This window comes from Blastomyces dermatitidis (genome assembly GCF_000003525.1).
Source record: "Blastomyces dermatitidis ER-3 genomic scaffold supercont1.1, whole genome shotgun sequence".
In the NCBI taxonomy this organism is placed as follows: Eukaryota; Fungi; Ascomycota; class Eurotiomycetes; order Onygenales; family Ajellomycetaceae; genus Blastomyces; species Blastomyces dermatitidis.
The window spans coordinates 5100758-5124122 of NW_025544774.1; the positions used below are offsets into that span (position 1 = coordinate 5100758).

Here is a 23365-nt window from a genome sequence, read left to right on the forward strand (position 1 = left end):
CGCAATTATTCCATCCCATCACAGGAGATGTTGGGCCAGAATGGCGCGCCATGACCGAATCACACTCGGCACAACTTAGACAAAGATTGCTTTCTAAAACATGCGATGGAGGATACGTTACGACTACGAAAGCCTACTGCCAGCTGGGGCACAGCAAATAAATCCGGCGTTGATTCGCTCAGCCAGGTCGGGTTTATTTCAAAGGGAGATACAAAGTAGGTGATGTTCTCAAAATACCAAAGGGCGAATGGATATATATATATTTGCTTTCGTGACTAGGATTCACCAACGCGTTTTATGCAGGCTTCTTGAACCCAAGGCCCAGGAACAGTATTACAAGAAGATTGTCGACAGATATGTACACTTTTGCAACGTCCATTCCTGCAACCTCGATGCCGCATTCGGCTCACTCCCTAGAAATCGTTCTGAAGACCCAACCAAAAACCCTCCTGTACCTATACCAATAAGACCAGCGTCTAGAGCTAGGTCTCGGTCCCGATCTCCAAAACCACCAACCAAACCTACTTCTCCGACGGCGGGGACTAAAAGTACTACCACACTAGAGCAGCATGCACCGCCGGCTGAAGAACTTTCCGTCCTCCTCCTTTCCCTCCGAAAGCTGAGGGAAGCCATTCTAGCAACGAGCTCCAAAACCCCCATCGCATTTTCTCAGCGCGTCCATATATTTTGCATACGCGTATCAATCCTCGCTCAGCACCCACCTTCATACTACCCTCCGCTACAGCGCCTGCTGAAGCACCTTCACTCGTCTACCAACCCGCTGGACCCATCTGACCTACACGAGTTCACGACCTACTTGATCCTTGACTATGCTTGCCGACAAGACGATATGCCGGCTGCATATGAACTCCGAGCGCGTGCAAAAGTCGCATTCGGGTATCGCAATAATTCCGTTGACAATGTTCTCAGAGCGATAATGCATGACAACTGGGTGCTATTTTGGAGAACCAAACGGAACGAGAATGCATACACAAAGGCATTACTGAATTGGGCGGTCGACAGTGTACGCAGGCGAGCATTGAAAGCAGTGGGGAGGGCATATCTGTCAGTGGACGTGAATTATTTGGTGGAATGCTGCGCGGGTGAGAATGAAGGTTGGACATGGGAAACTTTGGTGGAAAGGGAAGGCCTGGGATGGAAAAGAGAAGGTGATAAAGTTCTGATAAGAGTCAGGAAGCCAAATGTTGAACCGAAAAAGTAACAAACAGCGCGCAGGAATGTCCGGACTTGGCGTTGCCTATATATATATATATATATATTTGGCCTGCCGCTCGCACGATATGTGATGCAATTAAACTGCAATTGGCAGCCCGGGTGGATGGTCCTTTCTTTAGACTCTGAGCGTGGAGTTTCGGCGTTTGGGTTGGGTTTTGCTTCTTTTTAGGAATTATTCTCTAATGGCGAAAGGCACCTTTATTATATCTTGAAATCCGCATTTGGCTTTTCCCAATTCCGGTATCTCGACGGGGGTTGGCTGGCAATCCGCTCAGTCAAGTTGAATTTGAGAAACCTAGAATTTTCAGAGCATAGCTCATATATGGTAGCTAGATTGAACGTAAGACTTCGAAAAGAATGATTGTTGTTCACCAACGATTCAAGAAGGTCGCGAGACTATAGATGTGACATATAATCAGTTTCTGCCGTCATCCTCAAATGAGCTAAAGGGCAACATACCTCATTTAGCTTGCCTGTATATAATAAGCACACAGCAAGGTTCTGTGCAATTATAGCTTCATCTTCATGTCCAATATGGCTTGCACGAAGCGCTTCCCACCCCACGACTGCATCAGCATATCGACCTTCTGCCATGGCTAACAGGCAGTGCAAAGGCCCCTCTGCCTCGACTGAAGTATCATCTAACAGCTTTCGCGCAGATTCAACATTGCCAATCTTGAGATACAGCAGTGCCATCCGTGTGGTCGCTAAAGCTTGCTCCTTAGGTGGGGTTTTCAAGTTTGCGAGCGACCGCCGCGCAGCGTCTAAGTCGTTCATTTCTATTAATGAATTCACGACTCTGATACCTAAATCCTCTAATCTTGTTTTCCAAACATTTCTCTCATCTTCTATAAGCCCCTGGCGTGATAGTTGCTTCCTAGCTTCTAATCCAAGCTCGTATAGGGCAGCAATACCTCGTCTTGAGTCTCCGAATCCAATGCTTTGTAACCTCGCTGCAAGAACACGAAGTGACCATGGGACGATATGTCGAGCCTGGTCAGCTGGAAAAGCGTCCTTGGCTACTGTCTCGTTTTCTAGTTTGGTATCGACAATGTAAAACGCAGAATTTAAATCCTCCAGCGCTTTTGCTTCCTGTGCTGCTAACAGGGTATTTCCCGTCAGCTCTAGGCATGCAAGTCGGATGTATAAGAGAGAAAATATCGTATTTTGGTCATTGTGGGGTATTGCGGATGATGATAAAATGGTCGCTGAGAAATGGGCGGCAAGTAGGAAGTGGCCAGTATTCAAGAGATTATCAAGAGTCGTTAGGGAAGTAGTTAAAGGTTCATTCGGAGAAGGCGTGGGGAATTCCGAACGGAACGCCGGTGATATATCTAGTAGCGATAGAGGATGGTAGATGTCGGGTCGCAGGAGGAATGATAGGTTCTTATTCACAGGAAAGGGTATGATATCTATGGTTGACAACGTGGACAACAAAGGATGTGGGGAAGTCGGTGATGGACTCGAGCGGCTTGGAAGATGTTGGGATTTTGGTCTTGTGGGGAGTGTTGTTGTAGCGGTACTAGAGCTTGGTACACCATTTTCTTAGCCAGAAGTTCCTGGAAGAGGGAGTGGGAGTACGGAGAGGCTGTATCATACTCATCTGGTGCATCCAGTGGCCCTTTGGTGGAGCTCCGCGGCCGGGCAGCTATGTGAGAATTCACACAAGTATCAGCAAATAATTTCTTTGATAATGTAGGACAGATGACAGGATAGAGTGTACTGTACCTTTTATTGGAGCATTCCGATGTTTGGGCCCGGGGCTGTCCATTATTGTAGTGAAATCAAGTTTGGGAATACAATTCGCTGCAGATTGAATTCTTTTCCAATAACGCTCAACACAGACCAACAGGCAGGGAATATAGGTATATCTATTCCATATGAGGCTCGGAGAGTGCTGGGATGCCTGTGCATAACATCAACATCAGTTACATCACCAAGCAACCAGCGCAATTCGATGGAGGTTGAAGACTGAGTAATTCTGCCAGGCGGTGAGCACGGTTTATTTAAGCTCAACGGGCACGGACCAGTAGCCCTGTCGCCCTTGCCCTAAAACGGAAACATGGCAAACATGCAACCTCAGCATCATCGATGTCATCTCTACCACCTATCACAAGCTCGCCATCAATTGCTCTCGCTCACTTTCTAACTGTATCTCTTGCTCTCTACCCATTAAACAGCAGAGCTCCGCATGCCCACCCGTGGTCCTCGATACCGTCCAACCCTCCAAGTCGTGGACCAGAATTCCGTCTCCCAATTCTACGAATCCCCCTGTTTCACTCGCCATAGCACCACCATGTCTTCACAGAACACCAAATACTCTGTCATTCTCCCTACCTACAACGAGCGCAGGAACCTACCCATAATCTGCTGGCTAATTGAGAAAACTTTCAGAGAGATGTAAGAGTTTCCTCAATGCTTATCAGTATCTGAATGAGAATCTAATTTTGTCACGTACTTTCGTCTTTAGTAACCTAGATTGGGAGGTAATCATAGTTGATGATGGATCTCCGGATGGAACATTAGAGGTCGCAAAACAGCTCCAAACGCTCTGGGGCCCGGAGCATATCGTCCTGAGGCCTCGTGAAGGGAAGCTAGGTCTTGGAACTGCTTATGTCCATGGATTGAAATCAGCCACTGGCAACTTCGTCATCATCATGGACGCCGATTTCAGCCACCACCCTAAATTTATTCCTGAAATGATCAAAATTCAGAAGGAAACAAACTGCGACATTGTTACCGGGACCAGATATGCGTCTCGTGGGGATCTGCGTGGCGGAGTCTATGGCTGGGATTTGGTCCGCAAGCTCACCTCCAGAGGGGCAAACTTGATTGCGGACGTGATGTTGATGCCCGGAGTCAGCGATCTGACGGGAAGTTTCCGGTTATATAGAAAACCCGTTCTCGAGAAGGTTATTAAGAGCACGGAGAGCAAAGGATATACCTTTCAAATGGAAATGATGGTTCGTGCCAAGGCCATGGGATTCAAGGTTGAGGAATGTCCGATTACGTTTGTTGATCGTCTTTATGGTGAGAGCAAACTTGGTGGTGACGAGATCGTAGAGTACTTAAAGGGGGTCTTCTCGCTTTGGCTGAAAGTTTAGTCAATTCCTTTTGTTTGGCCCCTTTCCTTCTTTTCTCCTCGTATCTGTTTACTTCAGGGTCGGGGCAACTATGTCTTTTTGCATCTACACATAACGGGTATTAGGAAACGGACGATGGGGCTTTCTTGTCAGAGCTAAATGTCATAAACAGGTTTTAGGTCCAGGTTTCGTTTTGAGTGTTTACAAAATATTTCAGTGGTCGCTTTATCTGCTTGTAAATAATACCCCTTTATAATTTGCGATTATACATATCGTCCTATTGCTCAGCTGCACTATTATCATAACCAATTTTTATTGTTGTTTAATTTGATTCCAGTACTTTAAAAGAAGCGCATGGTCGAGGTATCGGTCAATATGGGATGTAGCGAACTCCATGAATCTACTCCGGGAATCCTGCGGCAATCCTTGTCCCGCACTCACTGTTGCTCTAGTCTCCCCGACCATAGAATAGTGCATAGGAAATACCAACCCTATCTCTCAATATTCGCCAAAAAGCCTTTAACCCTTGAAACCAAGTCCTCACGCGCCTGGGATTGATCTGGCCCGCTCGGCGAGTGCGTAGCTCCAACGACTATGCCGCTATTCGTGTCCCAGATGTCCGGATTTGACGAGCCCGTCACCGTTGCCGCCTTCCATCTTTCCAGTTGCTTTTCTTTATCGAGCCAAGGAGCTGCATATTCATCGGCACCACCTGGCAGAACGAGAAGTGATTTCTTCAACAGCCCGCCAGACGAAATCATACCAAACGTCTCTTGAAGTCTAGCGTCTGTAAGATCGGAGCTAAATAGATCGTCCTCCGTTGGAGCGTTGGGGCTATCTGGACTTGCCAAACTCAGAAATCTTGTCGCGGTGACGGCCGCCGGGAAGAATACCTTCCCCATCATCCAAAGAGGCATGAGAGCATCCATTCCCCCAACGGCCTTTTGGCTCTTTGCCAAGGATACGAGTTTGTTATATACCTCAGTAAGCTCCTCCGGGGAGTCATGAGCATTCCCCGATTTTATGATATTCATTATGGCTTCTCGATCCGAAACGGGAGACTGCAAAATAGCTCCGTCCACAGGGGGTCGTAGAGCCGTGGACCCTGGACCTGGATTCTGGGAATAGAGGTAATGGAGCACATCCTGACTTCCGGTGGAATGCCCCATTATCACAACCTTGCCCGGTTCCGGCTCCTCAACTTTTCCAGACGCACTGGCAGATTTGTACTTTCTCACGTACTCAACACATTTACCGATCTCGTCGACATCTCTGTCTAGGCTGCCCAGTCCCCATCCATCATATGACGACGATAATTGCACAGAAAACACGGACCATTTCCCAGATTCGAGACCTGCGGTGATATCGTTGACGAATGGCACGGTGTAATAACCGTCGCCTAACCCGCCGATGAATAATAAGCTATGAGGTTTGTGACCTTTGGTGTTTGGGTCAGACACATATTCAAAAGCCGTGAGTTTTGGTGCCTAAACAGTGAACTTGGTCAGTCCATTTACCTTCCATCTTAAGAATGTGGGGTTTATTTTTGGGGGTCAGTTCTTTCATACATAATTATGAAGGATGCCCGGTTGGAAGCTTGCTTGGAACGAGATCGACATCGTCTGGAAATGAATAATTGTGGTCTTAAATAAACTTAAACAATGTAAGGACGCTTATTACACTGTGTTCTCGCATCTATTTAATAATTAACTTATCCATCTGGGTATGTGCCCTAGATATAGGAATTCTTGGGAAAGGGGTTACTTCAAGGACTAGGTAGACACAAAAATCAGGTAATTAGTAAAAGATCTCTTGAGATCTGCATACACCTCAGTGGGGGTAGCCAGATGAGTGGTTGGAAATAAATTCTGCCCTCAGACTACAGCGTATGTAAGGTGCTTGGGGGGTCTCCTGCATAACTAGTCGCTGACTGAAATAGGACTAGGCTGTTGATTTAAGGGTTCTAACTAACTTAACTTAGTTATAATATTTAGTTACATAGCCCTGAACTTTAACTACAAGGAACCAGTAAGAAGATACACAATGGGCGCGTTTCCTAGGATTGATGTAAGATCTGCGGGTGATATGAACGGAAATTTGTAATTTATCAGAGGATCAAAGCGTTTATCCCGGCCGCTCTTTCAACAAATGTCCACTGCAACGGTTGCGTGCTACTACAATGTGAGATGGCTTCGTCGTCTGTGAGAAGGCTTCCTCGCCGACGGGCTGCGGCTCCAAAATACACAACAGGGCTTGAGGTCGGATCCTCCGAATCTGAACAATTAAGCAGCGACGAGGAAGAAAGCTCCTATGAACTGGACACGGAAGGCCGGGGTGCAAAGAGAGTACGCCGGGGCACGCGTCGCGGGGATGATGAAGAATATGAAGAGCAAGATAATGATGCCGAACGTAAGATCTATGCTACTAATTTATTGATGTGGAGAACCTATATTTACTTGTGAATAGGCATGGTGGATGATGACGACATGGGATCTGCTTTGCGGTCCGATCTGGAGGAAGCGGACAAGGCAAAGAAAACTCGACCAAGGCCAGTTGGACGCATTGAGGAACAAGATCCCATGGCTACTCATTCAAGAGGTCTCTACAAACCGTCAGCGCATGGTGCCAAAATGACCTACTTGAAATTAACGTTCGGCGCCAGCGATGAGGATTTGTTGCCCATGATATATACTAGAGCTAGATGGACAAAAGGTCGAGATGCGACATTTCCTAGTAGGGATACTTTACGGGAAGCGCTTAGCATGACTATTGACGAAATTGGAGCTGCTTTTGGGGTGAGCGGTGATATGTTGCGCAAGGAGGCGACATCTGGCTGGGATTGGTACTATGGCGAAAATAACAGTAGCCGGTTTAGCAAAAGACAACGAACAGTGGGTATCACAGCTGAGGAAGGAAAACCTTATTTGCGCCGGGCCAGGACGAAAAAGCACACTGTCATAATTGGACCTGCATCATCTCAAAGAGTCTACGAGCTTGCTGTGGGCCAATCGCTGGACTTTGGCGAGGCATGGAGTGAAATCAAACCGAAAGGGAGACCCCCAGGACGCCCTAAAAAGGGAGATAAGCTGACCCGTCAGGCGGTAGAGGCTCAAGAGCCTTTATTACCCGAAACTGAACTAATGTCTGAGGTACAGAATGGTTCTGCGTCTCGGTCACGAAGGAATCGTGAAGGGTGGATTCTGAATTTGGGCCATAAGGTTCAGTGTGTATCATGGGCGCCAAACTGTGCTGGGAGTTCGCAATATCTTGCGGTAGCGATTCCAATATCAGATTCGCAGAAACAGTCGTTGGATGGGATTTCCCAGGGTGCACCAGCCTTTACGCCTTCCCCGCCATATCCGTCTGCCATACAGATTTGGTCCTTTGAGTCTACGAAAGAAGATAATGATGTCCGACAACTTGATATGAGTGTCAAGCCGCGCTTACGACAAGTAATATGTACAGATGCTGGTGATATCAGGCGCCTATCCTGGTGCCCAATGGGCCGGGATGAGCGAGGAGGAGATGAAATTGTTGAGAGTGTCAATATCGGCCTTTTGGCAGGCGTTTGGGGAGATGGGAGTGTCAAGGTTTTGGACGTGCAACTAAACAAGCTGGCCAGTGAGACGGAATATGGTTCGAAAAAGTCACTCTTTTCATCCAGATAGTCAAAAGTCTAACGTTTCTACTACAGTCCAGGTTCACGTGCCTGCTTTTGAGGCTAAACCACCATCGACACTTTGCACCTGTTTCTGTTGGCTTTCCCCGAGCGACCTCGCGATTGGCACTGCCAGTGGGTTTGTTGGAGTTTGGAGTCTGTCATCGCCATCCGATGCTAACGAATTAGGCGCAAATCCAACACCGTACATATACCTTCCTGTCCATACCTCCTACATTCTCAATATCACGTCATCATACCCAACGTACCCACATATACTTGTTACGACGGGAATGGACGGCAAAACAAAACTTTTTTCCCTCCTAGATCCCAAAACAGATGTTACAGAGACTTCGCGTTCGCGAGTGGGTTCATATGAAGTATCATATTCGCCCTTCTTGCGAACATACATTTGCTCAGATGACACTGAATTTGTTCGAATCCAGCCACTCCGACGGTTCTTCTCTACATCTTCCATATTACAAACGTATGATTTGGTATCAGCTATTACGCCAGCGAATCTATGCCACCCATCCTTTTTGGCCGGTAACGTAAGCGGCACTGTCGCGGTCACGAATCCAGTTCTCAGATTGATAAATCCCAAGGAGAAGAACTGGCAGCAGACGTGGTTTAGCCATGAATGGATTCCTAACAAGAACGAAGAACATGGCACTGAACAGAAGGATGATACTGCGGGGCCCGGGGTTAGCAAATTTTATGATGGGTTCAAGGCAGAAGTACCCATGCTAACCAGAAAGTTGACGGGAGATAGGAGGATGGCAGACGGTAACCTTGCGATAGCAATTTTTGAAGAAGGAAGTGCGATTACATCACTCGCATGGAATCCAAATAAAGAATGTGCAGGATGGGCATGTGCAGGGATGGGTTGTGGTTTGCTCCGGGTTGAGGACTTAGCTCTTCGGTGAAGGAAATCGTTTCAAGTGGAAGTTGGGAATTTCTATTGTGCTTGCGGAGTACATACTCCCATTTTATGTACCCTCGCAACTCATAGCTATTATAGAGTACTCCATAAATTGTGAGCAAATGATGACTACTACAGGTACTCCGTGAATTATACTCCTCTTCAGAGTTCTGCCGGGTTGTTTTGTACTACCCCGCGATTTGCCCTTGGACCTTGGCATTCTGGGCACAAATGATACCCGCTTATGCTTGGCACTATGTCTTGGCACCTTGACCGCCGCCAACCCCTGCCCTCACGTCTCATCCCACCTCATCCAGCACTTTTTCGATATTGTTTCAATACCATTTTCTGCATGTCAACTCCCAACGTTCCAAAGGATTCTGGGGGAAACTACAGATTAGTTAACCACGATTTATCATAATGAAAATGCATTATATCGCTAACCAGCACCCTTTTTTTGTATCTTGTGCCTGCGAACTAATAAAATTAGATGGCTGGGTTCCCAGCCACCCGTCTCCATACTGCATTTCTCAGACGGAATTTCGCAACAGCCCAGCCTCTGCAATTTAACAATGGGGGAAGTTGGCATTTGGAGCATTCTTTGTGGGGGATTCTTCCCAAGTGCTTTCTTTCTCTTTTTGTTCACACTACTGAGTGCAAGGAGCTGGCTATCTTGATATTAGCTGCTGTCAAAGAAAGGTGACTGCAATGACGTTCAGCATGAGACTTAACATATTGATAATATTGTTCGCGGCGATGTTTTCTACAGTAGCAAATTCATTTCCTCTATCCCTCAAACCACAACTGCTAGTCCCACGAAGACGAGTACCATACTCAGTCGTCCCTGTTGATGGGGGCCCAAAAACCACAAAAACCCCACCCCCAGGCCTCCTTGTCACAATCCCCCCTCGAATCACAGAAACAGTCGCTCCCATAACCACCACGACTGACTCTTCCTCGCCGACATCCACTGAGCGTCCATCAAGTGAAAAGTCAGGCCTGCCCACACGGACGACCGTTGCGCCGACCCTTCCGCCTCGAACGACGTCTCTCCCATCGGCATCTGCATCCTCAAATACCACTTTAATATACAGACCCTCCTCCCTGAGGCTCTCTTACCCACAACTAGGGCCAACGGGCGTGTTCCGTCCGCAGCCATCGCACGCAACGATCAAAATTTCTTATCCTGCTGCGTCGCTCATACCCCCGCCGAGATACGGGTCGGTTAATGGAACCTACCATCTGCCAACCCCAAGCGCCCGGTTTCCGAATTAAGACGCAAACTCGAAAAGAAATACGCATGATGATTTAATGATCGATGAAATATATGTATGGCAAGGGGGTTGGTGTGAATTTTCCTCCGACGGAGTGGATACCTTTTTTTTGGCTGTTTGGATCCTGAATGAAAGAAGTACATGAGGCATTTTTTTTTTGAGCGTGCCGCAATTTTGAATGAATCATTTAGAAGAGAGACATAAATATATAGAGATGGAGTTTGGGGTATTCAGGCAGGTTTTCCTCGTTCTTTTTCTTGACGCAGCTTAATGTAACACTATCAATTTATTAATTAGAAGGAAATTAGAGAGAGCTTTACATCTGGCTGCTTGTTTCGGTGGTAGATTACAGCGCCCGCTAAAATAAATTTCATTACTTGAATTTAGAAGTTCTCCGTATTTACACAGAAAGATTGGTACATCCGAAGGGTTCACACCCCTGTCCCCTTCAGTAGAGCAACTTCCAGTACTTTCCAATACTGACACGAGACGCATTCATAATACTTGAACCTGGCTTCGAGAAAGACTATCACCCTCCTATTCCCAAAAGCAATCATATTGGCAAAGTGCCACAGAAAGCGGATCTAATAATACTCATCCACCTTCGACGTTGGTTATAGCAAACGGGATTCGAACAGCTCCAGGGAATCTCCGACATGGACAACAGGCAAGCCTCGTTTCATTCTGAACCTCTTCGTTCTCTCCTTCCAGCCGAAGAATTGCCACCTGCGCTTGTCAACAGAGTCAATCACAGAGTCAATCACAGTATCCCTAGGAAGCCAACCCCCCGTGAACTGTAAATTAGCCAGCATTTCGTCGAGATTTAACTCTGCGAATAGCACCCCATCAACCTTCACCTGTATACGGCCGATGCGCTCGAAAATAAGATCATTGCAGAATATACTTTGATACTTCATACGGAGCAAGGCAGTAATTTCACTAGATATCATTGACGCAAGCCACTCCGATCTTGCCACGGGGATATCCGTTACCAACGAGCTTTCGGAGCTATCCACAAAGGCGAATGGTGAAAATGCTTGGTATGCGAAGTGATACGAATATGACTTCCATTCGGCAAATCCAACCTCAGGCTCAGGAGTCGTCTGTCCGTGCCAAGCAGTCGGACTTTGTATATCCAAAACAAGTGTGCCAATGATGACTTCCCTGTCTCGAATCCTCTGTGCAAGAGTCGTCCTTGCTTGAATGCACTCCCTTAGCTCCTCCGAGTCCTCCTCGGGAAGAATGTCATCCTCTACAATCAAAAGAGATTCAATTGTATTGACATCCCATTCTTGGCTAGTGTTGGATAACCGCGCTGGAGAAGGAAATGGCACGCCCCGCAGTAAAATCCGCTCGATAACACTAAGGAGGCACAAGACTAACCGCGGAGGATCGTTGGTATATAGTCTGTAATCGAACATGCCAGTCGGTGACGAACTGAACATATGCTGATGATTTCGGGGAGACACAGCAGAGCCAAATGTCCGGAAGGTAATCTTTAACTCGTCAATTCTATTTGAAAGAACGGGTACAGACAACCACGTTGGCCATAGATAACGCTCTTGGATCATCATGATGTCAAGCTGGTATGTGAGAGGATACCGTGCTAAGATGGCCCTCGTCTCTGCGGCAATCTGGCGGTTCACAAGAAGTAGGGCCTGCCCAGCGGGAATGGTCCATTCCACTGGTTTCTCGTGTCTAAGACGGTGGGATAATAGGGATAATAAAGAATCAAAGCCGACGTCAAAAAGTCGTACCCGATTATGTGGGTAAGAGGGACCGTCAGGGGAGGGACGCAGAGAGTATAGTACATATTGGATTATCTCCTCGCGCAGCTCAAGGGGGATTCGAAGGAGAATAGAGCATGACATGTTTCTTAGATTCAAGTTCTGGTAGAGAGAAGAGTAGCGGGGAATCGGTAGAGGTAGGTACCGTTCCGCCAGATGTATAAATATATGAACCCAGCAGGCCTTTGGAAAAAGTTGACAGTCTAATAACCTAGTAAACCTTGAGTTCTTTGCGGCCCGGTATGAGGATATCGTCTAACAGTGTGAAATCCTTACACCAATTCGGCGTCTAGTGGGGGTTGGTGGGGTTGAACACTCGGGGTGTTGGGGGGTGTTGGGGGGTGTTGGGGGGTGTTGGAGGTAAACGTCAAGGGGATATTCGCAGCCAATAAGTGTTTGAAACTTGGCTGGGAACGTATTATCCCGTCTTCATGTATCCAGACGGGCATGCATTCAGTTTATTTCAAAGGTTACCACGTTTGTTCAGTTGAGGCTAGATTTCACATGGGCGGGAAGCCGACGAGGCAACGTTGTTGCAGATAATCTCATCATCACGCTTTTGGTAAGCATGGATGGCATAACTATTCATCACTTAGGTAATCCTAATAGTACGAATGGAATCGAATGCCGTGATATAATTATAAATCTGTCGTTTTGTTGATGTTCGATACAGAAACACATGAGGAACCTCTTTCCGGAATAGCGTGAATTGGTGTCCGTCGTCAGCACCAGGAACAAACATCGAGCAAACATCCAACCGCAGGCAGCGTAGAAAGACCTTCCATCCAACACCCGCTATCGAGACAACTATCCTTGGATTCCCTTTCTCTGTGATGTAAACATTTTGCTCGTACTCCTAAATACCCGAGACCGGACTTTGCAATTACTACCGGCATACACCCCCAAGCTTAGTTCAATCGACTCCGGACGCGTTGGTCCCTCTTCTGCCACAATGGCAAGCCCGCCGAATGTTCCAGAGGAGCAGAGTCGGTTGCTTGAGGACGCCCTAGGGGTTGTACGACAGCAGGCGCATATGATGCGAAGATGCCTGGAGACTCCTGGGAAGCTCATGGACGCATTGAAATGCGGGTATGTGGAAATGGAAATAGGAATAGAGGGCTTCATGAGTCCTCCGAACCTCAGCTGGACCCCATTATATTAATGATATTGCTGCTAACAGACGTCGCCCAATACCAGGTCGACGTTGGTTTCCGAACTCCGTACCCCTAGTCTTGGCCCGAAGCAGTACTACGAGCTGTACATGGCTGTCCATGACGCTCTCCGCCATCTATCCGTCTACCTTAAAGAGAGCCACCCGGTCAACCATCTCGCCGATTTGTACGAGCTGGTGCAATATGCTGGAAATATCATCCCGCGCCTGTATCTCATGATCACTGTCGGAACTGTTTACATGGGAATTGAGGATGCGCCGGTTAGGGAGATAATGAAGGATATGATGGAAATGAGCAGGGGTGTTCAGCATCCTATTCGTGGTTTGTTCTTAAGATATTATCTGTCCGGTCAAGCGAAGGATCACCTACCCACCGGTACCGGAGATGGCCCGCAGGGCAACATACAGGATTCTATTAGCTTCATTCTGACCAATTTCGTGGAGATGAATAAACTTTGGGTGAGGCTACAGCACCAAGGCCATTCGAGGGAGCGGGAGCTTAGGACACAGGAGAGGAAGGAGCTAGAGCTTCTCGTTGGAAGTAACTTGGTACGATTGAGCCAGTTGATTGATCTGGAGACTTATAAGACGATAATACTCCAGCCTCTTCTGGAGCAGGTTGTACAATGCCGTGATGTATTGGCGCAGGAGTATTTGCTGGAAGGTGAGGACCGTATCCGGGCCAGAGTTCGGAATTTCGATTACTGACTCGATGAATACTACAGTAATGACGAAGGTCTTCCCCGATGAATACCATTTGCATACGCTTGACCTCCTACTCTCCGCCATAGCCAGACTAAATCCCCATGTTGATATGAAAAAGATTGTCATAGGTCTAATGGACCGGTTATCCTCTTATGCAGCACGAGACTCGGACAATAACGATACCCCCGAGAGCAAGAAACAGGCGGAAGAGGAAGCGACTGTTAGGTTACTGGAAAAATTGCGTTTAGCAAAGGAGAACGAAGGAGCGAAACCCCAACCTGAAACGGAGGTTTCTGGAGAGGATAAGGACGCCACGACAAAGGAGCCCAACAAGGAATCAGATACCGCAGAAAACGGAGAACAAGAGCCCCCACCCGTTGCCAATGGCGAAGACGAGGGAGGATCGAAATCCAAATTACCAGTCGATATCAAACTCTATGAAATATTCTTCGACCAAGTTGTTAGCTTAGTCCGAACAAGAAACCTTCCGATCCAAGACACTATAGCTCTATTGGTATCGTTGGTGAATCTAGCTTTGTGAGTTGAGCGTTACATCCGTGATAGTGGCGTTGGCTAACTAGAGTCAGGAACATTTACCCCGAGCGATTAGGTATGGAAACACCTCTGTTCTTCCTCCCCGTGTCACCCAAGTTATGGCATTAACCAATTGTACAGAATACGTGGACCAAGTTCTTGAGTATGCAACAAAGAAGACATTAGAGCATGCTGATAGCGCCGATTTACACTCCATTGCTGCACAATCCAATATCTTGAATCTACTCCTAGCGCCGATCCGCACATATCTTTCCATTTTTACTGCGCTTTCACTCCCAAATTATATCCCACTGTTTGCTGCTCAGTCATACCCCACGCGGAGAGCTGTTGCTGGCGAGATTGCTCGAGGCATTTTACGAAACCGGACAATAATCTCTACATCGGAAAACCTCGATGGTGTGTTACAGATATTGAGTGTTCTAATAAAGGAGGGTATGCAGCAGCCTATTGGCTACCCGGGTGTTCAGCAGCAACGGCGCGCAGGGGAGACGGAAGAAACGATTGAAGAACAAGGATGGCTTGCACGGATCGTCCATTTCATCCAAGGCCCAGATAATGACACTCAGCTTAAGGTGAGTGTTACCCTTGTAAAATCACATTATCTATGCTAACTATCGGCCGAAAAGCTTCTGCAAGAGACCCGTAAAGCTTATTCGGAGGGAAACGAACGTACTCGATATACCACACCTGCTATAATTACTTCCTCCTTGAAGCTAGCCCGAAAATATAAGCTTCGTGAACATTATGATGATAACTGGCAAGCACAATCCTCTACACTTTACCGATTCATGCACCAGTGCATCAGCAATTTATATCAACGAGTAAATTCAGGCTGCGCTGAGTTGTCTCTTCGCCTCTTCGTCCTTTGTGGCCAAGTGGCCGACCAGGCTGGCTTCGAGGAATTTAGCTATGAATTTTTCGCACAAGCGTTTACTATCTATGAAGATTCCATAAGTGATTCAAGAGCGCAGTTCCAAGCCGTATGCATTCTGGCGAGCGCACTACACGGAACGAGGGGATTCGGAAAAGAAAATTATGATACCCTCATCACCAAGGCTGCGCTGCATGGTAGTAAACTGCTAAAGAAACCAGACCAATGCCGTGCCGTGTACCTCGCAAGTCATCTTTGGTGGGCCGTTGAAAACCAGCAGCAGGAGGGCGAGGACGCGAAAGATGTAAGTGTCAATATTTCAACACCCCCCATTCCTTTTCGCATCACATTACCCCCTTTTCCTTAAAATTGGCGGTGTGTGATTTGCTAACGTGATGGTACTATTCGTATAGCTATACCGTGACGGTAAACGCGTACTTGAATGTCTCCAAAGGGCTCTACGTGTTGCGGACGCATGCATGGACACAGCAGTATCCGTGGAGCTTTTTGTCGAAATTCTGAACCGCTATGTATATTATTTCGATCAAGGGAACGAGACTGTGACGACTAGGTATCTGAACGGGCTCATCGAACTCATCCACTCAAACCTCCAAACAAGCCAGAATGACGGCGTGCCAAACTCTAGCCTTGATAACCCAAAGCGCCATTTCCAGCGCACGCTGGATTATATCAAATCACGAGAGTATGAGGGCGTTGTGACGGAGCCAAGGGTATAAATTATTATTATTTTCTAAGTTCTTGTCTTTTGCTTTTTTCCGGTCTCTTGTAGGGGTTGCTTTATTATTATGTACATGAATCTGGACCCAAACTACTTTTGTGCTTTTCCCTTCCCCACACCCAGCCCCCCCCCCCCCCCCCCTTTTTTTTTTTTTTGGTCCACTTCGAGCACCTGGTTCGGCTTTGGCCGTGTGTATCATTCCAGAATATTTTTATTCTCCATTTGTTTAGTTTTTTAAACCATGGGGAGTTTAGTTTGTCTGCCTTCTCTGCTGTTGTCCTTGGCTTTATCAGTAGCGCATTGTCTTGGCGCGCGCTACCATCATCTTATTATTTCCCAATTCTGTACCTCTATAAACTATCAGTTTTCTATTTCCCAAACCAGCCACCAGTGTAATAAGCAATCACATCCTTTGGTTTTGGACATTAGGGACATTCTACGATTTTTTTTTGCTTGGAGCTTTCTTCTTATCTTTACTTGCGAAAATACAACCCGTAAACCTGGAAAGACACTACGCAGATGACTGAGAGGGCTTGAGTTACAAGGCGAGGAGACTGGAATATATGGTCAGCTACTTGCGAGGTGGGGGTTAGTATAACTAAATAGGTAAGGGCCCCTTAGTAGGAGGAGGACAAAGGGTACCTGCCCGATGTCCTATCCAAACTTAAAAGCAAGGGGCATATATCCCTTCGGGGAAGGAACCATGCGGGAGGGATGGTTTCGATGTTGTGGGCAGAGGCGAATCTGGCAGAGGCAGAGGCACCGCGAACAAGCGGGCCGGGCCCTTTGCCACTCTCATCACGCGTCGTCCTCAGACTCTCTCTCGTTGCTCGGTTAATTTAGAGCCAGGAAGAACGGCTTAGACCGTTCAGCGCATCAAGTGAGAGAAGAGCTGTTTTGAGCTCGAAGCGCTCTGATCCCTGCGTAGAATTTTCCTTTGATGTTTGGTGTCGCAATCGTATCCCACGTTTCTTCAGATGCAAAATGCAAAGTTTGCTGAAGAGAGTATGTGCTTGATTTGCAGATATTTGTGTGACTTTTGGACTTAGGCTAGCGAAGCCTGACCAATCTTCACTGGGTCATGCCATTGTGCATGACAACAGAAGTTGATGCTCGGAACAAAAGGGTCAAATGCGTAAAATGAAAGGATGGAGCAGCGAGGGCTTGGCGTATCAAATTCTTATTCTTATCATTGACTCTTGTAGAAGACTATAGAATCGATCTCTAGATTTTAACATATTTGATGATGTGAAGTGACTAAGAGCTGATAATCTGATAAAGATGAAAGATTGATTGATTGATTGTACTGTACATAACAACCACCCCAGGAAAGTATCATATGAGCATGACTCCGGTTCGCTAGTTAGTATTTGCAAATACACTTTTCAATTTGCATACCCTCAGCTCCTGTGCTCCAGTGCCAAATTGACAGATATCCTCAGCGCCCTTTGCACACTAGTAGACTGTTGGATCTCCTGCAGGCTTTTCATAGAACCGAGGCTGCTCATGTTTTCACAACACTTCATGCATGGCAGTGCCAAAGAACAAAGAACAGATGAAGTGGAGAAAAAGAGGAGAGGGAGAAGAGAAAGAAGGAGAAAGAAAGATAGGAGAAGGGAGATACAAGAAGAGAGAGAAAGAGGAGGAGGAGAAAAAAAAAGAGGGGGGGGAGAAGAAAGAGAGGAGGGAAAAAGAGAAGAAGGGAAAGGGGGGGCGGGGGGGGGGGGTTTATATGTTTTGGATGCGGCTCTTAATTCCCCTTTGAGGACGTTCCCATTCCTTCTTCCTTCTTCTTTTGGAGCGCTCAGCCGATGGAGTTAGGTGCTGCTCGAATTACCGTCATGTGCCTGCTTCAGACGGCATTATAAATTCTAAATGGTTGCAACTGGAACTGAAATTTAAGACCTTCTTACATACTTGGGTACGGGTACGGTACATAGAGTAGTCCATCGTGTTTCCATTACATTATTGCAAGCGAGGTTGCCGCCCGCGTTTCCCATCTATTTTAATTGCCACCTGATCAGCCTCGAGATGCATAGGGAATCCTAAGCACCTAAGTGAGTGACTTGGGACTGTAGAATGACCCTGCGTACAGCCGTTCGTTCACACTTCACAAGACATTTTGGTCCGCCTCACTCTCAGCATTATTTATTCATGAAAAAGGCCAGGATGTATGTAATGGAATAGTTCGGTTTCAGACAGAAGGTGAATAAAAAGCAAAATGAATTGTGACTCTGTAACGCCCATGATCTGTTGCAAGTGTTTCATAAAAGCGACGATTGGATAATCGAACAATCAATAGCAAAAAAAAAAAAAAAAAAAAAAGCAATAGCTACCCTTAACAGCTTGCCAGCTGCCATACATAACCGGCCCGCCTGCCTGCCTGAACAGTGTACCTTCCCGGCTGTGTGATACAGTAAATGAAAGCTGTACCTCAGGCAGCGACACGTAGGAAATTAAAAAAAATAAATAAATAAATTAGGGACAAAGGAAAAACATAGAGAAGGAAAGAGAGATCATTAGACTGAGACAAAGGAGAGTAACGACGTAACAGAATGGAAGAGAACAGGAGGTGGAAAGGAGATAATGGTCGGAGGTTAATAATGATGGTGAAGGAAAAGAGGAACGGATGACAGTTTAGCTGATGCTGGTTTCGGTGTTGAGGGAAATGGCTAACCGAAAAGGGAAGTGTTCTTGATAGAGAATAGAGAGTTTGGTGAGAGTGACAATGAGGACATTGTCCACTAAACCCATAAGATACTGCGGAAAATAACAAGAGCGAGGATCATTAGCCTTCCAGGGGGAATAGAGAGTAGTAAAAGCATTTAGGCGGGTTCCACACGAAATATACAGATGCCCACCCAGAAATGGAAATACCAAATCGAATGGACACCGGCTTTAAAACCCAGTCGGCGGAGACATATTCGAAGGGACTGGGAATTGTCTCGAACCCCCCGCTGACCCAATACCGCCAAGTGCTGGAACGCTACTGCCAGGGACGGGACTGCCGATATCTCCTGGTGCAATGCTTCCTCTGGGGCCTAGTGGTATGCTATTGTTATCGGGCTCAAACTTAACGAACGTGCCACGCGTCCCTTCATTTTTGATTGCGAAAGAGCCACCACCATTTTGCGGGTTACCTTCGGTGTCAAGGATATCCAACAGCTCGTCAAGTGTGATTTGAGAATCAAGTGGCTGGTGCGATTGTTCAACTTGTCGTAACACATGGTTCACGTTATGGAAACCTGAGTTGCCTTTTGTTGGACTGGTTGCGTTGAGCTTCTTACAAGCCTCTGCTACCAGCGAACGAATCTTAACGGGTTGCAAAGGACGTGTTAGCCCTATTGCACCGAACGCGTTACCCGGCCATCCAGCTCCTATATCAACGGGTCAATAAGATAGTTTAATAATCCCCTGATAAGATAAACTAACCTGAACCTGGTACTGAGCCCCAAGAGGTTGCTGGAGGGGGGAATCCGGGAGCCCCGAATGGTTTTTGTGAGCTCCAAGAATTACCCGAACCCGCAGCGCCGAGGGTGAAATTTGGATGCTTGGCTAAAATTTTGTTAGTTCTGTAGGAGGGTGGAAACTCAACATGGTAGCAGAATATCAACTTACAACCGAGATGTTCAGGAAATAATGGTGATGTTCCGAATCCCATTCTCCCAGCTCCGGGAGCGCCAGGAAGAGCGCCTGTGGGAATAGGCTGAGATAGACTGGAAGTCAAAGGCACATCCGTGTCATCGAGAAGAGCACTACTGCCAAGCTGCGCGCTCAAGTCGTCAATATCTGACTGCCCGGGCCTCGTTTCGTTCCGTGAGGCATTATGAGGGGTAGTACTAGCGGGGCGTTGAATTGGAGCTGGTCGGGATATGGGCAAATTCTGTGGCTGGTTTTCTAGAGGGCTTCTTTCAAAGGACGCTGACGCTTGTCTCGAATGTGTTTGTCCACGCCCTGTTTCCCGGGGTATCTGAGGTTGCTGTGACGAAGAGATTGGACCATGTCCTAACGGCTGCGAAGGAAATGGCAAACCGTGGCCAGTATCTAGAGGGAAGCCCCGACCTGGGATCATCGGACGAGTCCCATTTATTCCCGGAGCCATTGGTATACCATCTGGGGATGGGAATCCTCTGAATTGGCCTCCTAGAGAGCTCTGTTGGCTGGAATACATGTGCATTTCATGACCCAATGGAATTCGGGATGTCATTCCCGGTAAACCGGCGAGGCTGGAAGGTATTCCATTCAATGCAGGCATCGAGTTAAAACCCAAAGAATGAGGGCTGCGGCCGGTTCCACCCAAGGGCGACATAGGAGCAGAGGGCTGAGGGTGATGGAGCATCGGTGGTGGGCCATAGGACTTCACAGAAACCGAACTCGAGGAACCTGATGACTGCGAGACACCAGCATTTCCAGGGGAAATAGAGGTGTGTGAAGTATCTGTTCCGGCGGGTTGGGATCTCGGAGAAGAAGCATGGGACCCTTGTTGGGATGTTTGACGAGGTCGAACCGGAGTTGGGGCTTTCGGTACAACCGGTGTAGCAGCCTGAAAATGTGGTGACTGCAGCGCTGATTGCCCATGTGGAGGTTGAAGACCTGGAGGAAGATACGTCGGCCCCGATTGGGATATTCGTTTGGCAGCTTGAGCAGTGGCCGCTTGCGCAGCCTGAGTAGCTTGTTCTTCACGTTTAGCGCGCTCTTTGCTCTCGCGATCTACCTTGAGAGCTGCTTCTTTCTCAAGCTTGGCCTGCTCTTCCCGGGCCTTACGCTCCTGTCCTTCCTTTGCTTTCTTTTCTCGAAGTTCCCTCTCCTTCGCTTCTCGCTCCTCGCGCTCCCTTTTCTTTGCCTCCTCTCGCTTTTTCTTCTCTCGCTCCTTCTGCTCCCTTTGTTTTCGTTCGATCTCAGCTTGACGTTCACGTTCCCCTTGAAGACGCTTCTGCTTTTCGGCTTCCTTTCGTAAACGCTCCTCTTCTTGGGCCTTTTTCTCCGCTTCCCTCTTCTTTCTTTGTTCCTCTTTCTTTCGCCGTTGTTCTTCTTGTTTCTTCTCCTCGATAGCCTTCGCAGCAGCAGCTTCAGCAGCCCTTTCCGCCTCCTTCCTCGCCCTCTCCTCCTCCTTGGCCTGTTTCTGCTGTCTCTTTTTGTCCTTTCTCTTCTGCGCTTCTCTTGCCTTTTTTGCCTCCCGCTGAACATCTAACCGGTTCTCCTCATCTAGCTCTTCAATAAGTTTCAGTTGGCGTTCTAGGGCGACCTTCTCTCGGTATGCAGATAGAACACGCTGTTCAAACATCCGAGCGGCAAAGATTTGAAACATCCGTCTTCCTTCTTCCATACGCTGCTCCTCCGTCATTGCATCCTACGTTGTAACCGAGAATTAGTAAGTATATCTAAAAACCAAATAGTGTTCACACAAACCATCTCATCCTCCTCGTAGTCCTCATCATCCTGGCTATCGTAGTCATCGTCTTCATCATCATCATAATCTTCCTCGTCGAGAGGAGGTCCGTGGTTATGACCGGCATGTAGAGATTGATGAGCGGCCGAAGATGCAGCGTATTGCGTGTCTTCCTCGCGCTGCATTCGGCGTTCCGCTAATTGTTCCATCATATCAATAAAATGCTTGCCATCGTTTTTAAGCAGATCATCCGCAACAGTGAGAATACCGTCTAGGGAAGGTTAGCCGCAATCGATAAGGGTATACGGTGAATGATAAGTGAACCTACCTTTAACCGTCAAACTGTTACCAAACGCGAAAAAATCGGCCCTACTGTTCCGAGTAGCCTCTTCAAGCTCATCGTCACTGTAAGGCTCATCTTCTTCATCATCTTCGTCGTAGTCCTCATCTAAATCTTCGTCATCGTCAGGCAATTCTTCAACTCTCCCCTTCTGGGGATGTTGGTTATTTGTTAGGTGGGGATGCCTATCAAGCGGGCGGAGCGGTGGCTGGTATAGTCGAGGCGGGACAATTGGGGCCCCGTTTTCGAAAGAGGATTGGCTGTGATTCGCGTACTGTTCAAGCTCTTCGTAGTATGCATCGTACAGAACCTCCAACTCTTCTTCAATAGCCGTCCGTTTCCTCCCGCATACAGTGCAACTGCATGAATGCTTCTGCTGCTCCTTCATCTTCCGCAAAACAGCCTCCTTTTCAACTTTCACCAGCGATCTCCGTTCCTCTTCACCCAGTTGCAGCCAAAATTCTTTGATATTTTCTCGTTCCTCTTGAGTCGACGTATTCCATATCCTGTCCTTTGATATTTTATGGGCGGAACGAAGTGCGGCGTTAGATAGTGGAGGTGGAGGTGGCGGGGCGTGTCGTGTAGCAGACGTTGGCTGAGTTGATAGTGATGTTGAACTTCCATCGGCTGCGAGGGACTTAGAACGGTGTTTTTTACCTTTCTTCTTCTTGGATTTGTTTCCACTAGCTTCGGAATGTTGATCCATACTCCGCCTATTGGGATGGGCTTGAGAATGCGACTGGGCATAAAAGTGGCCCTCGTCGTCGGTAGAATAGAGATCATCGTTTTGGGCGGGATCGTAGTGGTTTCGATCGTCGACATGAGAGTCGAAATAATTTTGGTTGTGGTGAGAGGAGGAGTATTGGTTGGAACCGAGTGGGACATCTGGATCATCCAAATGTGTGTTATTGGTGTAACCGTTCTGATTGATAGTGCCTGCTGGATCATGTGCATCTTTAAGCTGCTGCTCTGCAGCTAGACGTGCCGCTTGTTTCTGCCGTCTCTTCTGCTTTTTCCGATTCACACCAACCGTGGTTGTTGGAGCAACGTGGTTTGCAACTGCGTGATTCGCAGCTGTATCTAGATTCGATTTCGCAAGTGAAGCCGCCTTGGACCCGCTGGTCTGTTTTGCTTCAGCGGCAGGGTCTTTACTGCTAGCCACTGGAGGTGACAATCTGGGTGCATCTGTAGCAGTTGGCTGCTTCGATATCGTTATTGGCGGTTGCGCCGCGCGCTTTGAGTTGGACGGCATGGTTCTTCTATCTGACCAAGCAGAGTGGTCAGATTGAATTGAAGGTGTAGCTTATACAGACGGAGGGGAGAGTAAAAAGAGGTACGGACTGGCAGACTCAAATGATATGTAGCCCGCTCTGGGTAAATGGAACGTGAAATAGAGGCTCGGCGGCAGAGAGGTTGAGCGGGTGGATGGTGGAGGAGACTGGAGGGGAAGTGCCGGGCTAAAGCTAGAGAATTAGGGAAGAGGAGGAGTAGAAGTAGTGAAGAATTGGTATAAAGCGACCAGTCCTTGGCTAATGGATTAGGGCGGATCAAAGCCCGACATCCATCTGCTGCTGTGCTGGTTGGGATCGGGCAAACTTGAGCGGTTAGAGAACTGGCTCCAAGCATCATCATCAC

The 23365-nt window shown here is 47.5% G+C and overlaps 9 protein-coding genes across 11 annotated transcripts; 5 read left to right on the plus strand and 4 right to left on the minus strand.

Moving 5' to 3' along the window:
* BDCG_00662 (uncharacterized protein) lies at positions 1–1820 on the plus strand. The gene is made up of 2 exons (XM_045416173.1): positions 1–215; positions 304–1820. The coding sequence occupies exons 1-2, from the start codon at positions 106–108 to the stop codon at positions 1220–1222; spliced, it is 1029 nt and encodes a 342-aa protein (XP_045271962.1). The 5' UTR covers positions 1–105; the 3' UTR covers positions 1223–1820.
* Positions 22–3187, minus strand: BDCG_00663. 2 transcript variants are annotated; one of them, XM_045416174.1, is made up of 4 exons: positions 2965–3187; positions 2836–2884; positions 1696–2764; positions 22–1632 (listed from the first exon to the last, which is right to left on the minus strand). In XM_045416174.1, exons 1-4 carry the CDS (start codon positions 3005–3007, stop codon positions 1438–1440), a joined length of 1356 nt encoding a protein of 451 aa, XP_045279254.1. In that variant the 5' UTR covers positions 3008–3187; the 3' UTR covers positions 22–1437. The 2 variants fall into 2 exon arrangements, with proteins under 2 accessions (XP_045279254.1, XP_045279253.1); XM_045416175.1 differs by having other exon boundaries at positions 209–1632; positions 1696–2758; positions 2965–3182.
* Positions 3188–3291: 104 nt separating this feature from the next.
* Positions 3292–6153, plus strand: BDCG_00664 (dolichol-phosphate mannosyltransferase). The gene is made up of 2 exons (XM_045416176.1): positions 3292–3636; positions 3707–6153. The coding sequence occupies exons 1-2, from the start codon at positions 3428–3430 to the stop codon at positions 4338–4340; spliced, it is 843 nt and encodes a 280-aa protein (XP_045271963.1). The 5' UTR covers positions 3292–3427; the 3' UTR covers positions 4341–6153.
* On the minus strand, positions 4255–6201 carry BDCG_00665 (esterase). The gene is made up of 2 exons (XM_045416177.1): positions 5888–6201; positions 4255–5806 (listed from the first exon to the last, which is right to left on the minus strand). Exons 1-2 carry the CDS (start codon positions 5936–5938, stop codon positions 4811–4813), a joined length of 1047 nt encoding a protein of 348 aa, XP_045271964.1. The 5' UTR covers positions 5939–6201; the 3' UTR covers positions 4255–4810.
* A 156-nt stretch (positions 6202–6357) lies between these two features.
* Positions 6358–9159, plus strand: BDCG_00666 (transcription factor tfiiic complex subunit tfc6). Its single transcript, XM_045416178.1, has 3 exons — positions 6358–6728; positions 6786–7955; positions 8014–9159. The coding sequence occupies exons 1-3, from the start codon at positions 6506–6508 to the stop codon at positions 8901–8903; spliced, it is 2283 nt and encodes a 760-aa protein (XP_045271965.1). The 5' UTR covers positions 6358–6505; the 3' UTR covers positions 8904–9159.
* Positions 9160–9217: 58 nt separating this feature from the next.
* Positions 9218–10708, plus strand: BDCG_00667 (uncharacterized protein). Its single transcript, XM_045416179.1, has one exon. The coding sequence runs from the start codon at positions 9608–9610 to the stop codon at positions 10172–10174; it is 567 nt and encodes a 188-aa protein (XP_045271966.1). The 5' UTR covers positions 9218–9607; the 3' UTR covers positions 10175–10708.
* Positions 9603–12634, minus strand: BDCG_00668 (uncharacterized protein). The gene has a single exon (XM_045416180.1). It carries the CDS (start codon positions 12042–12044, stop codon positions 10788–10790), a length of 1257 nt encoding a protein of 418 aa, XP_045271967.1. The 5' UTR covers positions 12045–12634; the 3' UTR covers positions 9603–10787.
* On the plus strand, positions 12326–16589 carry BDCG_00669 (vacuolar protein sorting-associated protein VPS35). Its single transcript, XM_045416181.1, has 7 exons — positions 12326–13049; positions 13158–13795; positions 13857–14373; positions 14424–14446; positions 14512–14963; positions 15018–15566; positions 15676–16589. The coding sequence occupies exons 1-7, from the start codon at positions 12913–12915 to the stop codon at positions 15997–15999; spliced, it is 2640 nt and encodes an 879-aa protein (XP_045271968.1). The 5' UTR covers positions 12326–12912; the 3' UTR covers positions 16000–16589.
* Positions 16590–17163: 574 nt separating this feature from the next.
* On the minus strand, positions 17164–23358 carry BDCG_00670. 2 transcript variants are annotated; one of them, XM_045416182.1, is made up of 6 exons: positions 23072–23358; positions 21719–22993; positions 21411–21661; positions 19620–21351; positions 19434–19556; positions 17164–19378 (listed from the first exon to the last, which is right to left on the minus strand). In XM_045416182.1, the coding sequence occupies exons 2-6, from the start codon at positions 22980–22982 to the stop codon at positions 18900–18902; spliced, it is 3849 nt and encodes a 1282-aa protein (XP_045279255.1). In that variant the 5' UTR covers positions 22983–22993; positions 23072–23358; the 3' UTR covers positions 17164–18899. The 2 variants fall into 2 exon arrangements, with proteins under 2 accessions (XP_045279255.1, XP_045279256.1); XM_045416183.1 differs by having other exon boundaries at positions 18326–19378; positions 21719–23353.
* Positions 23359–23365: the final 7 nt, after the last annotated feature.